The sequence below is a fragment of the Cyprinodon variegatus genome, unplaced genomic scaffold (genome assembly GCF_000732505.1).
Source record: "Cyprinodon variegatus isolate N-32 unplaced genomic scaffold, C_variegatus-1.0 Scaffold722, whole genome shotgun sequence".
In the NCBI taxonomy this organism is placed as follows: domain Eukaryota; kingdom Metazoa; phylum Chordata; class Actinopteri; order Cyprinodontiformes; family Cyprinodontidae; genus Cyprinodon; species Cyprinodon variegatus.
Genome location: NW_015151175.1, coordinates 386,099 through 405,001, shown reverse-complemented (window position 1 = coordinate 405,001; position 18,903 = coordinate 386,099). Strand labels below are relative to the sequence as shown.

Genomic DNA, 18,903 nt, shown 5'->3' with positions numbered 1-18,903 from the left:
CACACACACACACACACACACACACACACACACACACACACACACACACACACACACACACACACACACACTAATTTGTATGGCCTAACCCAGACCCTTTCCTTAACCCTTACTATTACCAACATAACTAACCCCAACCTAAACTGAATTTACACCTAAGTCCTAAACCTAGTCCTAACCCCAAAGAACAGAGTTTTACCATGTGGGGACCAGTTGAATGTCCCCATACGTACCTATAATTCCCTGCATGTAGGATATTTTACAAAATACATCTTTCCCATTGCAGGTAAAACAATGTGTATGTACATTGTAGGTACACACACACCCTACACAAAAGTATGCCTCACCACGAGCTGTAGCCATCTCTCCTTCATGCCAGGCCAGGCAGTGAAAGGCTGTGGGTGCAATGCCGACAGGAAAGCTTATTTCTCTCCCCTGCACGGTGGTGCGTGTATCCGTTACTGACACGTCCCGCAGGATGCGAGGCCTCAAGCGAATCCTAGGACAGATATAAAAATAAATTGATTCCTTCTGAAGGCCAACATTTTAAAGATTATTTGATAACTCGTATAGAAATTTTCAAAGAGAAAATATGACTCATAAAATATAGCTTATATGTGTCATACAAAAACCAATCCAACAATTTCTTTTTTACTAAAGCTTTTATATTAATAATCGTATCAAGGCTTTAAGATCTCTAAATAGAAACCCTCAAAGCACTTCAGAAATTCCTGACTGGTTGTTAAAGCTGTAGATTGATTAGAGGCAGACTGTTACTAGAGGATCTCAGCCATTCCTCTTCCCATTGCGCCTCTCTAGGTCTGTATGGGGCCTACAAAGAGTTTCCCCTTGTCAAGTTTTGCTGAAGTTTTTTTCTCCCCCAATTAGGCCTATAAGCCCATTTGCTGGCCGTTTGTATCCACAGTCTCGTTTTTCCATTTTTACTGCAAATGCAATAAGCAGGAGTTAGTGTGAGTTTGAATATTGCTATGCGGGTGATTTCAGAGCTCTATTTTATGCTCAGTTCTTTGTCACCTCCACAGAACTCTGACTCCTGACCCTGACATTAGGAGAAGCATCTTCCAAAACAAGTCTCTCTGTCCTAGCCCTATTGTAGCTCTATCCTTCTTAAACCTCATCCAAAATAGTTTGATTATCCTGAGCTATTTTCTGTTTAATACTCTGCAATATTTGTCAAGTTCTTTTCTCTCTGATTTTTTATCATAATAGCTTCATCTGGTCTGTTGCCTGTTTGGCTGTGTGGTCTGTTTCCAGTGTAGTCCTGTTTCTTTTACTGTGACTAACTGTATGTGCCCCCCTTTATCCTCTGACAGTAAAAGCTTGGCTGCATCTGCTGTGTGTTTCCTGAAGCTCATACTTTATGCCTTTTGTATCTCTGCTTATTTTTCTCTGTCTGCTTCCGTCTCCTTGAACCCAAGTCGGCCTCAAAATATGGCTGCTTGCGTATTTCTGCTGGAGGTTTCTTTCTGTTAAAAGGGAGTTTTCCTCTCCACTATCACTACAAGCATGCTTGGTGTGAAGGATTGCTGAGGAGTCAGTGACAAAATCAAACTCATCCAGGAGGAGCATGTTTTGCAAGTCAATGACAGGATGCGATCAACAGGTTTTTTTCCAACCCTTTTTAAATGTATTGTCTCAATAAATGACCCTGAGATGACATGTGAATTGGTGCTATATAAATAAACTGAATTAAAACCTGAATTTGGTCTGACTAACATGTAGCCATGGTTTAATAATTAATAAGCACTGCTTAAACAGCACAAAGTCTAAAAAAATGTGTCACCCTAAACAGGTACAAAAAGAGACTAAACCTGTCAACAATAATTCTGCTGGGATTATAACTTCATTGTAATATTTGATTTTTTTAATTTTTTTTTTTTGATAACATGCTAAATAGGTTTTAGCTATTCGGTTTATTTTCTGTTAAGTAGGAAATATTGTGTTGGAGACATCTTCCTACTCTCGTACAAATTTTTTGTTAAATATGGTAAAATAAACCCAAAGCCTTCTGCCAAGCATACACAATGTGCGTACCTTTTAAAAGCCAGCAGATTGTCATCTCTGGTGCAGCATTCGTCCGCTCCGGCTGCATAATAATCCCAGGTAGCTTTTGAAAGATGCTGCTTTGCATACTCCTCAAAGTCTGTGAGGCAAACCATAGCCATCCCTGCACACTGAGCTCCGTCCTGCAAGGGGGAAAAAAATCACACCTTATATGAAGTATTTCCTGAGGCACGTTTAATTAAAGGCCAGATAGACAACATGGTAGCTAGAAATATACATCATGACTTTATGATCAGCTTTGGCTGCCTGGTTGCACCAATATGGATAAAATGAAGCAAGATTCTTTGTAGATTTGTACAAAATTGCAAGAAACACTGAAAATATTTATGGTTTTACAAATGTACTTGAATCACAACCAAATCTGATAACAAATTTAAAAGAAAATGTTCTAGTCTAAAAATAAAAATATGGCTGATTGTGAAATTATTGCAAACTTTAGTAGTTTTATAGAATATTTAAAGGCTTTTTAACCCCTTGACCCCTATTGTAGAGAACATGTGAGCACTTGGAGACCTTTTGAAAACACACTTTTAGTAAAACTGGTGCCTGATGGACATATTTTCTGCTGACCAAGAGCAAAACTCTGGAATTGAAAAAGAGGAAACCATTCAGGAGATGAGAAACTATATTTGTACATATGATGAGTTGTGTCAGGATAAAATATTCACTGCTTATTGAGTATTTCTGCACCATTTATTCTGAGATAAAATCTTTGTGATGGGTTTTTGAGTTATTTCACAGTTTAGGTTTGTAGCGTATTTGCTACATTAGGCAACTGTGCATCTTGTCATAAACAGTGTTATGTACAAAAAGCTTTCAGGGATTATTTAATTTAACCTAGTTATTTTGACAAATTTTTGTTTTCAGTAACCTTTATAAAAAGCAACATGGTAGGATATAGATGTCAGTGTATTGGCTGTTATAACGGTTTTATTGTTTTTATTACAAATTTGCGATATGTAAAATAATAATTGCTCATCTCAACTCAACTTAATTTTATTTATAAAGCCCTTTAAAACAATCACTGCCACCACAATTTGCTGTTCATATTAGGTAAAGTTAAAATCGTATAAAAATAGCATAGAAGTTTAAAGGAATATAATAAAATAAATTAATTAAAGCAAATAAAGCCAAATATAAAAACATTAAATAAACCACAAATGAAAAAAACAGTCTGTTGTTGCATATTTGCTACACACCAAAATATTCTTTTTTTGTGTGCATTCGTCAAAGTAACAATCTCAACTCTACTTAAAGGCAAAAAGGCACATTATTTTGTATACATCTATATAAATTCAGGCATCAAGGGGTTAATAATTTAACAAAAGACCATTTATTCCACTATTGTTGGAGACTTCAGGGTCTCGGCTAAAAGTACTATTTCTTCTCTAGCATCCTGTCATATTATAAATTGCTCAGTTTTGTCTCGGTGGGGTTGAGGTTTGACAGGACCCGAATGCAGACACCGAAGCTGAAGTGGTTTCTTGAAGATTTAATAATAAAAAGGGTAAGAGAAGCAAAAATCCAAAAACATAAATCTACAAAAACTGAGAACCCGGAATACTCACAAGAAGGGGGCAATTAAATGACAACAAACCAGCAACAGTGACTGAGTAGGAGGTGCATATATGGGAGACCAGGCTAATCAGCAGATTGGGAGCAGGTGTGAACAGAGGAGTCTAGAAGGAGCTCGGGAAAAGGAGATCAAGACAAGAGGGCAACAGAGGGCAAACAAGAACTGATGGTGAGATGAAGCCTCATGAGGTATTTGAACCGTTTAAGCCAAATTGCTTCAACAATCCCCACAGTCCATGAAGCCTCATGTGAACATGTCACCACCTACTGGTGGAGTGCAGAACTACAGTTAGTAATATAATCAGATTTTTTGCAATTGTACATGATTGGTCAGTATAATAAAATGTTTTGTAAGTTTTTTTTATGCGTAAAAGGTCTTAGAAGAGAAAAATCACTGTTTTTCTGCCATTTTAGTGAAATAAGCTCAAGCAGACAGTGAAAGTGCTTGTGCAAATTGGGTATCGATGACCAAAATAAAAGCTGTTAGTCATTTTATTCAAGCATAATAGTTTTTCCAGATCTTTTGGTTTTAATAGGGTTGGAAGTTATGTGCTCAACCAATCTTTTGGTCAAACCAACCCAATCTAGCTTTGGCAGTCAAAAAAAAAAGAAAAAAGAAAAGTTTTATTACAACTTTCGAAAGTATGATGTGGGTCTTCAACTATCAACTTCAAGAGTGGAAGTTCATCTCTTACAGCTGATTTACAAGATTACACATCTTTTTTAAAGCAATACTACATAAAACTCTTTACATTTGAAACCAGTAACTTGCTCTGATTTTGATCATTAATTGTTTAATCTAACCAAGCTAGTTTTAACCAACTAGATTGGTTGTTTTTCCAACTATCTATTTTTAGAATCTATCCAAACTTTATCCAACTGATAGCAACTCTCCTACAAACATCTTGACTGAATACTGAGGCTGTTAAAATGCCTGCCAAAGTTCCAGGGAGAGTTAACATCACTACAAACAAGAAATACCTAAGAACTCAAATATAATCAGAAAACACCACAAAAAAGGAATGAAATCAATAAAACTAGAAAACTAAGAAAAACATGGATCAAAGTTGGATTTGGGGCTGGGTGTTACCTGTTTAAAAACTAGAATTTTTATTCCTTGCTATTTTTGTTGATGTTTTCTTTAAAATCAGTTTAGCAGAAGTTAAGCCTATTTGATTACGATTTTGTATCATAGCAAATGTTTCCATATTGTACAAACGGAACAAAAAGCTTATAATTTTGTCACTATCAAACGTGACTCATGTGTTTCTATTTAAACTTTTAGCAAACTGCATGAAATAATATGCATTTTTGGAAATTTCATGCAATTTTATAGGAAAACATTTTTAATACCAAAAATCTATAGGTAACGGTACACATTCATATATCTTTAAATACCAAATTTAAGTAGATTCTATTAAAAAAGTATGCAAAGCAAATTAAGACAACATAAATCCTTTCTAAAATATTCACCTGATACAGAAAATGTAAATGAAAAGGTATTTGTTTATAAATGTGAACTATAGATTTCTTAAACATAGAAAAAATGTATAATAAAGCTATTCCACAAACATAGTTCTCATGTGACTCTTGTGGAAAAAAAACCCCACAAGAACATGACTGAATGCTCAGTTGATTTTTGCGGTCTTTTAGGATTTTTTCCACCTTGGTTTTTCAGCTCCATGGGGAGAAATGTGTGATGCACCATCATAAACTGCTCTGTCAGAACCCCTTGCTAGTAGATTGGACGCATCAAACCCTTTTTCTCTCACCAGCCATCAGAAGGCATAGTTACTCATACCAGTTCACCATCATTCAGCATTTTAATGGATGCTAACCACATATCCAAAGGGGATGCTGTTTTGTACTGTGATCAATTCATTTTGCCCTCATAATTTGACCAACATCAGTGTTGAAAACAAAATGTTTCATTTTGACCTATTACTTGCCACCCATTAACAGAATTTAAATCATGTCATCTGTTGTTGATCATTGTTTTAATGCCGAACAGCTTTTACTTTTTATTGGTTACTTAAATCATGACTAACCAAATTGCTTTGGGTAAAGAGGCAAAAATAAAATATCTTAAACAGATTTTCCTTGCAAAAAAAAAAAACATGCTGAATGTTTCATCAGCCCCTTTTTATTTCTTTATAACACGATCAAAGAGATATTTTGATTTACAGACATTTTTTTTATTTGCAAACATCAAAGTTTATGTAAATAAGTAAAACCTGCATATTTATGATTGTAACATTTAAACAAAAAGATAAATTAAACCCAACCAAACTTACCACAAATGAGGAGTATTTCATAAACCAAAGCTCTCAGTTGTTGACTGACACAGAATCCATGAAGCAATGAAGTTGCAACATTGCTGTCTAAACCAAATCCCCTGTTTAACGAGTGACCGTAGTTAAATCAATCAGTAACATTTTCATGACCTTTAACTTCTCGATATGTGAGCAGCACAGCAGACAGCTAAGACTGATGTGTGGCTTTTGACTTGGTTAGAATAAACTTTCATAGAGAAGCTATGAAAACCACTGGGAGTAGATCCGACCTGGGGGTGGCCCCAGCTTTTATTGTGTTTACATGAGTGAGAAATGTGCTTATGGGGCCTTCAGCCATAGTTAGGTCAAGAGGTGTCCAAAACTGTGTAGACAGGCTGCTGTCATTAGAATACGGAAAAGCTTCAGTTATTGCAGTTACTGTCTTTTTAAGGATCACTCTTCCAAATTTTTAACAGCTTGTCAACGAATCCAACCAACAAACAACAACAGACACAGCAACCAATCTTTATTGGTAAGCAGAGAAGCAATAAACATTAAGTTGTGGTCAATTACCAAGATGGAAAGAAGTAGAAAAAAAGCCCTGCAGCACAGCTTATTTTTTTACATTTATTTTTTGTGCTAAAGAAACTATTGTAGAGACTTTAAAGTGACATTGATAAGAAAGTATTCTTTCTGCTGAGGGTGCAAATGTAATGCAAATATATGCAAACCAATGCAAGTTCATTACAAGGACGTTTGAAAGTGCTTTACATGAATTAAACAATAAAATAGAAGAAAAATAAAAGCAGAATAAAAGAAAATGAAGATTAAAAAACATGATAAAGAAGAAACAAATAAAGAAGTAAAGAAGAAATGTTGCCATCAAAGGAATTAGAGAGCAGCAAGGTGCAAACAAGTTACAAACACATGTAAAAAAGACAAGAGAAACTGCTGCAATAGCAAACAACTGCAAGTTAAGAAAATAAATTAAAAAGAAACAAGGTGCTGCTTCTAATGACAATAACCTCACCGGTCGTCCTGGCTGACATTCTTGGAGCAAAGCCAAAAAAATAAACAACCCACCCAAGATCTGAAAAGAAGCCTGACGGAGTCAATGTCTTATTTAGAGGACAAAACTGGCAAAACATGTCTTCTACTCTAAACATTAACAGCTGCAAAAAGCAATTTCCTCCCAAAACAGAATATAAGGAAGGACCCACTGAGATAATAATGGAATAATGGGATTTTGCCCTTTTCGGGCCGATTCTCCAATCGTGCTGGAATTTTTCAATCAAGCCGAATTACAGCCTCATCGTGGGTCGTGTATTATAAAGGGGGTAACGAGGGACGATCATCCTCTCACAATCACCTCCAGATCAGGACTGTTCTGGAACGCTTTACCATATTAACAGCAGAAGTGGCGCAAGTGAAGTTAGAGCGAATTATTCCCTTTGTGTGACAATAAAGGGGTTTATATTTTAAAGCAGGGGGCTTCAATGTTTTCGAGGCCAAGGACCCCCTAACTGATGGCAAGATGGAGCGAGGACCCCCTAATTATATATATTGTATGAAATTGTGTTATATTAAACTGGTCCTATAGTCACTCTATTACAGATGGAATCATGTAATGAAAGTATTTCTGATTCCTGGTTGATGGGTGTTGTGAATGAAACGGTGTCCAGCTTGAAAGAGCTCCTGTGTGTCGCTGAATGTGTGCATCGATGACTGAAAGACATCTTCTGCCTCCATTTATCTGTTTACTACAGTGTGTTGAGTTCATGTTAATGTGTTTTTTTTAAAGACATTTCAATTAGTGGAAAGAAATTGCAAGGAGAGAATAAAAAAAAAAAAAAAAAAAGTCTTATCAGCCAAAACTTCCCCGACCCCCATGCAGTACCTCCGTGGACCCCCTAGGGGTCGCGGACCCCCTGTTGAAGACCTCCGTTTTAAAGTGTTCATTAGTGTTGCGCCACCTTCACTAGGAGATGAGTCTCCAGCAGAGTTTTCTACCTGAATAAAGGGATCAAAGGAGCCTGTTCTGCAAGATCATTTGGCTTTAATGATAACTTTAAAAGCTTCTTGGAAAATAGACACCTTTTCATGAGAGCTCTATTTCACCTGGGTAGAAAACCTTTGGGTTCCAACATTTTCTGTTCACTGAACAAAGTACATGATGTGAATGACGACCAGATAAAGAGTCTCCCTGATGATAAACATGATGCCTTGAGACAGGAGGGCTTAAAACATGATTACTTTGAATGGGAACAAAAACTAAATGAACAAATATGATGGTGCATGGGGTAATGGGGTATAGGTCACACCCATCATTCCTTTGGAGCAAAGGAACCATTCCTACAACCCTAACAAACAGGCATGAAATCCCAACAGAAATCCCCTCAAAGTGGGTCTCCCACAAGCCCTCCACTGCACCATCTACTGTATCCAGCCCAACACTACAGCTGAATCCGTCCCCTGAAATCCTCCCCCCCTCCAACCACTTCAAACACACAGACACCCTACCCTACCCAAACCTCCTTTTCACCGTCTCTTCCCAGCCAGCCAGCACCTAAAAGCCATAAATCCCCTCCACTGTCAGCTCCTCCACATGCAAACAAAGATGGTAATGTTGGCAATCAGGACCTTAAAATCATGTTCATGTTATATACTTTGGGTTCCAGTGGTAACTTTATCAGAGCTGATTTTCTCAGTCATAATGCAGTGAAAAAAGAGCAGAGCTGAAAGGATAAACAATAGTAAACCATCCAACCAGATAGAGAGTTAATATCAACCAAGGTTTTTGAAATGGCTTCAATTAACATAAGATCCAGATTTGGATGATTTCATCCCATTAAATGGCCGTTATTAGCGGTTATCGGTCCTATAGGATGGCTTCAGATTATGCCCCCTATCTACCTGTAGGCTCATTAGGTTATCATCGAATTAATCCTAATCCTAACCCTAAGGTAATTCCTTTTTTACTCACAGAATTCATTTAGAAAAAGTTGATCGACATTTCACTCCCCTCCAAAAAAAATATATCCTACTAACTGAGTTGTTTCTGAAAGCCACATTAAATCCACATGACTGAAATATTTGGAATTCACTCAAAGTAAAGCTTTAAAATGCAGACTTTTTAAAGAAGGTCGGCTGTCAATAAAGCAGATAAAAGGTAAAAAGTGGGTAAATAGTAAATAAAACTTAAGCTGGCCGAAGCAGCTATTATCAACGATATGCTGCATATTATCAGTCATAAGAAATCTTGTAGAAGGTAGAGGAGGCGCAGTCTGACGCCATTCTATGCGACTGATAACCGGTAATAGCGACCATTTCATGCTTGATCACAATCAAAACGGGTGTAAGATCTCTGTCAGGAAAATTATTTTAAATCAGGCTTAATTACTCAGCAAACTATTCATTTTATGTTTTTAACGAGGACATGGCTTGATGAAAATAATGAGATGCCGGTTTTATTGGAGACCACACCTCAACATTACGATTTTCTCCACCAGAACAGACTGTTTAAAAAAACAGGGAGGACTCGTTACTCTGAATAATGATTCACTGATGTGTAGAAAAATGATCCTGAGTGACTCTGAATCTTTGGGATATCTGGCTGTTCAAGTACGGGGCCCAGTTAGAGCCAGGTGTGTGAATGTTTATAGGCCTCCAAAGTGCAAAACAAACTTTCTTAATGATTTCCAGTAACTTTTATCTGTAATGTTTTGAATATGACTACTTAATTATTGTGGCGGACTTTAATGTAGAGGTTAACAACAAACCTGAAGACAGAGGCACAAAATAACTGTTTAATGTACTTAAAAGTTTTGGTTTGACTCAACATGTTGCCCAATCTAGGACAGATTTTAGACTTGGTCATCAGTTGTTCTAAATATTTCCAAGGTTTCTGTAACTGATGTTTCCCTATCAGACCATATTTTCTGTTTACTTTGAAACAGTATTTCCCACTAATTTAATTACCAAAACAGATGTTATAAGAAAACATGTTATCAGGGAAAGTACAATTGAAAACTTAACCGAGGTTCATCCTTCTCCTTCCACTTTAAACTGTAACTCATTAGATGAGCTGGTTGATCATTCCTGCTATCTGGTTGATAAATTATTGCAAGGCTCCAGGGGAAAGGAATTTAGTACATCTCTTGCTGTGAGTTACAAAGAAGGACATGCCTCCATGTTCAGCTTTCAGAAAATTACAGCGGCAGTAGCAGCCGTGCTGTATCACATTTTTGATTTGTTTCACAACTACCGGAGTTAACTTGTAAATCAAACTCTTGCCAAATCTGACCAGGAGGAATGGGGCAAACATCTCTCCATTTCAAAAACGCGAAAATTGCATCCTTTTCAAAAAGAAAGAGAGGAGCTAAAGCCGGTGCTGCCATATTTGTTTTGCTGCAGATTCTGGTAGATGAGTTGATGTCATACACATGACTGTATTTCTGTATTGAGGCTAATGGATCTACTGGCTTCTGGAAATATGTTTTTTATGGAGTTTGTGAATTCACAAATATCGTGGCATTCATCTTGCTTCCAAGCTAATACCAGATTATCGATCTGAAAAAAATAATTAATTCACAAGAAGTTTTTTGTTTTCTTTTTCCATTCAGTTTCATCTCAACCAAACAGTCATTTCAAAGATTGGACAACTTATCAAATACTCCCATTTTCAATAAGAAATGTTCACATTTTGTTTTCACTTTAAATTATCTCTGAAAAGAGAGTGATTGAATTGTGTTTAAAAAAAGAAAAAAAGATTGTGGATTACGCACGAAATAGTAACCCCCTGAAATTTAGAACATGCTGCCCTCTTAGAGCCTGGGGTAACACCAAATGTTGGTTTAGGTCGTTTACACAGCTCTGTCTAAATCTATGAATATTATTCTGATTACCCCCCCATTAGTCAAACCTTAAAACATATTTTACAGAATAAGTTTGTTTTTATTCATCCATTTCTTCAGTCAATATAGGTGGATTCAATCAACACAATCCTAAGGATTGATTTGGAGAGTACCCTGAAGGAACCCACATGCATGACTGTTAGCTTTCCTATTTCCAACAGCTGCTTGTAATATAGAATGCTGAGACTTCAGAGATTAAATCCTTTTATGTTCATGTCACTCTCTTCGTTCTGTGAAGATTTCTGTGAGTTTTCAGTTTCACGTTGATCCATGTTTTTCTTTGTTTTCTAGCTTTATTGGTGTTTTCTTTATACATTTGAGTTCTTATGTTTTTCTGTATTGCCCTCTTGTGTCGGTCTCCTTTACCCTAGCTCCTTCTAGAAGCCTCTGTTCACACCTGCTCCCAATCAGCTCATTAGTCCTGTCTTTGTTCAGTTTCCCATAAATACTTTCCCTGTGCAGTTCCTCAGTGCTGGTTCCGTCTTTTCCTGGCTCCTCATTATTGTTTTCCCTGATGTCTCCATGGTTCTGGTTTGTTTTGAATTTTTCTGTTGGATTTTTGGATTCCTGCCTCTGTTGCCTGTGAGAACACAATTAAAACTACAAGAACTCATCTGTCTCATTGCCTCTGCATTTGATTCCTCAAAACCTCAATCAAACCCTGACAGTTTTTAGCTCAAAGACAAAAACACTTAGATTATGATGAAACAAAGAAGCTTGGAGGGTTAAAGTTATGTGTAATTTATAAATATATACTCATATTTTAACAAGAAGAATCAAATGTAGAGGCAGGAATGTTTCTGTTTTTAGGATTGAGTATAAGGGAAAAGGTTACAGGAATACTAGCATTCATGCTTTCACTTTTTTCCATGTTCTTCCTTCCTGTGTTTTATTTTATATCTCTGCTCTCTTCCCCTTTCTCTTTATGTTTTTAATAGTCTTCCTGTTTTTCCAAATTACCTTTTCATCATTCTATTTTCTTTCTCTATCTGTAGTTTTTTAATTACTCCTATTTTCTTCAGCTCTATTTTAAAACACAGATATTATAAAACTTAAAACTTTTCCAAAAATAACATTAGTGTCAGGGTCAGCTAATATTTAACATTTCCATTAATGTTTAAAGTAGGATCTTTCTTTCAGAGATCCGTTACAGGTTGGTCATTTCTTAAGATAACTTGAAACCTATCCTATTATAAAACTGAATGTTTCTTTTATTTTCAAAATAGTTTCTTGTTTCCTCAGCTGATAAACAGCAAAAACGGCTTAATTCAGCAAAAAAGTCAAACTATCATGTGTTAAAACCAGCTCCTATCAGAAGAAACAAAGTGATTATCTTTCCTTCCTCTACTAATAATAACTGAACTTTATTGATCTCACATTGGAGAAATGTATCTGCGCATTTAACCCATCCTCTTGGGGAGCACAGGGCTGCCATTGTGCGGCATCCAGGGAGCAATCAGGGGTTAATGGTCTTGTTCAGAGAGCCAGAGTGGCAGTCTGTTGGAGTGGGGTTCGAACCCAGCACCTCAGAATTCAAAGCTCTATGCCCTAACCACTAGGTCGCCACTGCCCCCCATCTTTACTAATTCATGCGATCTTCCTTCCATTTTTTCTCTATAACCGATATTTTTTTATTTAATTTTATTTGAAAGCTTTTATATATTCAACCTTAATAGACAAGTCTGAAAGTCAAAAATAGTCAAAAATAAATCAGCAAACCTACTTACAAAAAATACCCATGGCAGATTGCCTGCTGGGTTACGGTGACCTTGTAATAAGACATTAAAAGGACCAAAACCAAATAAAAGAAAACACATTCTACTTAAATTGCAGTGTCCATATAATCTGTAAAACTCCCTTCATAATTATATTTAAGCAATTTCTATGCGTAAAACAAGCCGGACACTATGGCGATAGCCCTACTGCTCCTCTTGTGATAGTAAAATCTTTTGGGCTCTTTTTGGCATGAAGACAATTATTCTTATTGCGACATTGCCAGACAGGACACTGTTAAAAAAAAAGAAAACACAGAAGCTTTTTTTATGTCATTTTTGGAGAAAGGAAATCAGGAAATCAGGGACATTTGTTCACCGTATCATAAAGTCAGTACAGGCAGCATGCAGTGTAGACTAGATTTTAGAGTATAAATACACTTTTTCATTTTGATCACCGTTAATATAAAAACAATTCAAAAGAAAATACAAAATTATACATCTTAATTTGAATTTTAGGCTTTTTAGCACAAATGTTAAATGTGTATCACTCAACCCACTTTTGAGACGTAATGTCACATCAGGTCAGTCCTAAATCAGTTGATTCAGAAACTGACACATAAGAGAAGATTGTTTTATCTTTATTTCAAAACCTTCAAAAGTAGAATCAGATTATCTCTTTAAAACTCCAATAGCTTATGAGCTGGTGAAGATTCTCAGTCATCCAGGTCATAGTCATTCCAAAAAAGTAAAAAAAAAAACAACAATTTAAATTGAAAAAGCTTCCTGGATGGAAAGCAAAACATCTTCAAAAATGGAAACAAAATCCAGTAGATTTTTTAAAAACATTTTTGGAAAGAATACGTATTGAGACATTCCTCTTAGTTGGTGTTTCATGTGTTTTGGTGTGAGTCCAAAACACATGAAAGGTGCTGCTATTATGTCTTAATAGAATGATGCAGCAGATTTTAATTAGAGCTGCTAACTGTAACAACATGTTAAAAAAAATAAAGGGTTAATATGCTCAAAAATTTCACTTCAGTCATGAGACATGCATGACACCGGACCATAATGGGGCCTTTGCTCTGATGCCGGAGGGCTTTACCATACAAACAGGAGAATTGGCACAAGTGAAATTAGACAGTGCTGTCAACAACATGACAAACTTTATAAATGTTTTAAATCAGGTTGGGTCTGGATCTGCCAGCAGGTGGGTCCGCTAATCTGTTACCTCTGCTCTATAGGATGGTGTGAAGCACAAATTAATCTGAAACTTGGCTTTATTAATCTCAACCAGGTAAAGTACAGCAACAATGTGCAGAAAAAGACTGTTTCCATAACTTCTTTTCAGAATAGTTCTCAGCAATGAACACATGAGGGCGGTGTGGTACTGATGAAATCTAAAAGGCTGGTCAGAATCTGTGTAGTAGATTAACATTTACTAGACCTGTAAACATTAACTTTTTTTGTCTATAGTCCACAATCTTTGGTCTTCTTCTAAAACACAACCCATTTGGCTTTACCTGTTAGATCACACAATGTTTTAATATTGTCTATTATACATATATTATCTATGAAACAACTCCTCATATTATCTATTATTATAGAAATTATCTATTGTTTATGTATATGAACAAATTAACAATGTGTTCTGTTATTCTTTTGTCTTCTTAATTGTTTCCATTTAAGTAAGCTTAATTAATGCTATTCAAGAAAAACATATATTCTTAAACTACGTCATAACATATTTGCATAGTTTTAGTGAAAAATAGGCAGAAAGGCCTAAATGTTGTCTATATTTTCTAGTTCTAGACCTGCTCTGTGTGCCTGTAGTTGTTTTTTTGGTGCTGAATGCCAGCCTCTGTAAAAGGTGTCAGTCATTTAGAGCCAGTGAATGGCTGCTGGCAGGACATTGTTCAGGTGAACTTCTAGAAAACCAGGTTTTTAACATTCACTCCACAAAACTACAACCGGCATAATCAAAGATATACTCAATCTATTTTTAAAACCCGGTTTGTTTGTTTTTGTTTCAGTTATCTATTAACACACAGGGAGACATCTCTCTGGTATCTTTCGGATGGAATTTAGTTAACCGTGGAAAAAACCCCTGAAAGCTGTGTTGTTTGAGCCAAACAAACTTGCTGGAAGACATGAGACTAATAAAGAGCACAGTGTCATCAATGCACTAAATGAGGTGGATATAATGGGTCTCTTACCTGGTGTCGAGGTGTTTAACAGGCCTTCAGTACTTGTTGGCTCACCTCTCATGTGACAGGGTCATGTCAGAGGGCAGTCCACCCCCCTCCCACTTTCACCCCCCTATCCACTGAGAGGCTCCGCCCACTTCAGCTTAGTTGCTTGTCAGCACTCCCCCAGAAAAAAGCTGAACATCCAGCCAAAAGACAGATGCTTCCTCTATTTTATTTTCCTATTATATAAATCTAAGAATTGTTCTGCTTTTATTTTCTTTACCTCCTTTCTATTGTTTCCTCAAATATTTTTTCTTTACCTTTTTATGCCTTTTTTACTTAGCTATCCTTTCCTTACCTCCACATTATCATATCTAAGATTCATAATATTACAAACTCTAATCGTATACTTCTCGGCCTTATTTTTGGACAAATATAAAAGCCAAACATAAATCTTTTTGTAATTTCTCAGATTGCTTTCAATGGAACATGAAAAATCTTACAAGGGACTACAAAAAGAAGGAAGTGATAGAGGAAATAAAATTAATTTGAAGATGACAAGGAAATATAGAAGGAGGGTGGATGGGTTGATGATGGCGCAAAGAACAGAAGCGTGAAGGTTTTTAGCTTGGAAGAAGATAGGGACGAAATTTAGGAGGAAGAATAAAAGAAAGTAAAGAAGGAAAGAGGGTAATAAGGGAGCAAATGATTGTTGGATATGTGGAAGAAGAAAGAAGGATGGAAATAAAGGAAATATGAAAAACTGATTGCTCCATAGGTAAGAAAGAAGGGAGGAAGGAAGGACATAACATGGTGTGAAGAGACATTAAAGAAAGAAATATTCATAAATATCAGCAAAATAAAAAATTATTCTCCATGGAAATTCATTTTATTCTATTTCGATTCCCCTTGATCTTTTCTACTTTAATCCACCAAACAACTACATTTCCTCCACTCAGTGTTTAAATTCCTTGGTTAAACTATTTGACCTTATCTAGGAAGGCGTCTGATTTTCCAGCTTTTTCATAAACTTCACTCACTGGTCTGATAGTGGTCGTAACTTTGCTCAAATATGACAAAAAAAAGCTTTGTTAGAAAAAAAAAAAGAAGTCAAGTGGAGCAGAGATTGACAGCCGTTCTGAGTATACATACATATAAAACACAGATGTCCTCAGCTTTGATATCGTGAGCCTGTTTTGATAGGGTCCCTGCCCATACGTGATTGATCGATAGCAGGACTGAAGAAAAAATTGAATGCCAGGCTTTCTCAGCTCTCTGAGGATGAAACAAAACGCCTCAAGAAGTTGTTCAAGCGTTTTAAAACAGCAGTGAGGTCAAATTAGATTATCCCTTTCTTATTGCATTATGGAGCTTCAATTGAATTGAATCTTTGCAAATGTAATATTGTTGGCAACAAACCAGCCTTCCTGTGAGATGTCTGTTCTTTGTGTGTACTAGCGTGTGTGAAATGTGGACCTCCACACAGAGGTGTGAGTGTTACCTGCACGGAGGGGAGGTGCAAATTGTGTTAATCCACAGCTGGCCGTGATGCTTGATACTGCAGCGTTAGTGAGAGCTGGCTCCAGGCTGATCCTGCTGGAGGTACTGGACATTCAGCAGAGTGGAAAACCTCTTCCACATGCTGGCTGAGGCTCTGCCCCCAGGCTGCAGCCCAGCAAGCTGCTGCACATGTGGGTTGAATTGTCAAGGTGTTATCCTGCCCTGTTGAGGTTTCCAGCTCCACTGCTTTCTCTCTCGGGTTAATTACGAGACTAAATACATCAGAATACAAGGACAGGGTAGCAAATACTCGGAGTGTTTGTTTTTACGCTAAAGCAGGGTTTCTACCTGTGCTGTTTGTTTTAACATAGATGAAGGCTGCCAGGTTTTTATTCTAACTGTATGGAGAGAATTTTATTCCATTAATGTTGCAAACAAAGAACACATTTTGAAAAATGGAAAGTGAAAATAAAAAAATGCAATCCAGAACTACAAACATTTTATTTTGAGAGTTACTTTACTGTTTTCCCAGATTTTCTTTTATTCAGAATTTTTTTTCCAATTTTTATTTTTATTTTTACAGATTATTTCCTGTTTAATTTTCATGTTTAATTTTGACAAGGTTTCTCGAATTTCATTCTTTTTTAAAAGTGCAATTTTCACATTTCTAGTGGTCTGCATGGATGTTAGTAACAATATTTTATTGGTCAAATTATTGAAGAAGATGTGATCTGTAAAAATAAAATTAAAAAGTATGCTGTTCTTGAAACTCCATCTGAAAAAATACTATATTGGAAAAAATAAAATATAAAAAATATGAAACAAATAATTTGAAATAAAGAAGTTACTTTCAAAAACCTTTTTTGATTAAAATTAAAAGTTTAATTTCTGGTTTGGATTTCTTTCAATCACAATTTACAAAAGATGTCCTTTGCTTGCAACAATAATAGAATAAAATTCACTTCAATTTCTTTTTCTAGACAATGTTTTTCAACATTTTAACTTAATGAGCATATAATATAAAACATGCTTTTAAGTTTTATTTAGATGCAAAGAACTTCATATTCACGTCTTTTATTAAAATGTAAGATGACGCTTCCTGACAATACCTCACTGCTATTGTATGCAATGCTAAATATTTTTTTATTACTTCTTCATATCTGGGTTACATTTCTCATATTGTGATTATTTTTTATTAAAATAAACTCAATTATAGTTCTGCCTCAGGATAATAACAGAATTCTTTTTGTACTATTTACAAAAATAAAAAGCAACAAATCTCAGCTTTTTTAAATTTGGTTAAATCAGTTGTATTTTTATGTATGTGTACGCCTGCAGTATGTCTGTGTGTAAAGATTGTTTAAATCACAAAGCAGAGGAGGAAACATTGATGTCTAAAATGTCATGTAGTCGATGATCGATGGATGTTCGGAACACATGACGCCTGGAAAGAAACAGGGAAAACTTGCAGTCTGCAGTCACGGTGTTTTAAGACTTTAATCTGCACACGTCTCTAGGGCTCTTCCTTCTCATATGTACCTTAAAAGGGCTGTAGTGATGAACGTGTCTAAATTTATGCTCAAATCTTCAGATTAAATCAGCCTTCAAAGATTAATTTCTTTCTGATGATTTTTAGTAGTATTGAAAATCATATTGGGACGGTTGTGGACAACTAATCAGGTGACCCTTAATAATGACTTTTACCTTCGATCTGCCTAAACACTTTTCCTGCTTCTGTTTCCATTTGTATTCTTGTTCATAGGTTCTCTACTAGCAAGATCAAACCGTTTCTTTGGTCTTTAGAGTAAAATTTTCAAGTTCTCTCTTGTTCATTTATGTAAAGGGAGGCTCAGTCCTTCACACTGAAATCCTGCTTCACACACCAGTCACAGTTTTCTACAAACGGGTAGTTAGACATGATATGAAATATAGGAGATAAATACCCTGATGAAAACTGAAAAGGAAAGTATGAAAACAAAATAACTTCAGCACCTAAATAATATATTTTTTTAATTACCATCTTTCTCAACATATTTATAAATCTATTATCCACTTTATATTCTTGACATAAGAAAAGTTTTTTTTTTTTTGCATAAATGTGACTTTTCTCATTTCTATAAAAACACAAACAGCCCAAATAATTAAATGAAAAACAAGAAAACTAAACAAAATAATGGATTTCCTCTATTATACTGTCTGTACATTTTTGTGTGAGCATATGTCTTCTAGTGAGAGCACTTCCAGATCCTTTCAGGACAGAAACCAGCATTCTGCTGAAAAACATAAAATCATCCATGGTGAAGTTTTTGTTTATTTATTTATTTGTTTTTCAATTAGTGCATAGAATATCACAGACATTTCAGACTAAAACATTATTTTAAAGATATGCTATGTTTCAATGCTGAGTGCAGGGGCCAATGTTCCATTGATCTATTGAAGGGTCAAAGAGCCGTAATGTTCCTCATGTTTAGTAGAGCAGTGACCAATGTGAGCAACTTGTTTCACTGACATCAATCAGTTCATGTATTCGTTCTTCATTTAGGACCAAGACAACAAAAATATATACACAAGATTAAATTAAAAGAAGGAGCTTTTATAAATACTAACCAGCTGGCCAAATTATTTTACTGTTAAATGTCCAGCCATATTCAGTAAA

At 35.8% G+C, this 18,903-nt stretch overlaps 1 protein-coding gene across 4 annotated transcripts in view; it reads right to left on the bottom strand.

Annotated features, from left to right (window-relative positions):
* Positions 1-18,903, bottom strand: part of hao2 (hydroxyacid oxidase 2 (long chain)) — a 33,594-nt gene that overhangs the window by 7,821 nt on the left and 6,870 nt on the right. The window contains exons 1-3 of one of the 4 annotated variants that reach the window (XM_015395048.1): positions 16,249-16,289; positions 2,056-2,207; positions 348-499 (exon numbers count right to left, since the gene is read on the bottom strand). In XM_015395048.1, coding sequence (XP_015250534.1) covers positions 348-499; positions 2,056-2,186 — 283 coding nt within the window. In that variant the 5' untranslated portion in view covers positions 2,187-2,207; positions 16,249-16,289. Of the gene's footprint in view, positions 1-347; positions 500-2,055; positions 2,208-5,954; positions 6,078-14,774; positions 14,838-16,248; positions 16,290-18,903 lie in introns of those variants that run through there. The other 3 variants (XM_015395047.1, XM_015395046.1, XM_015395049.1) reach the window with 3 other exon arrangements.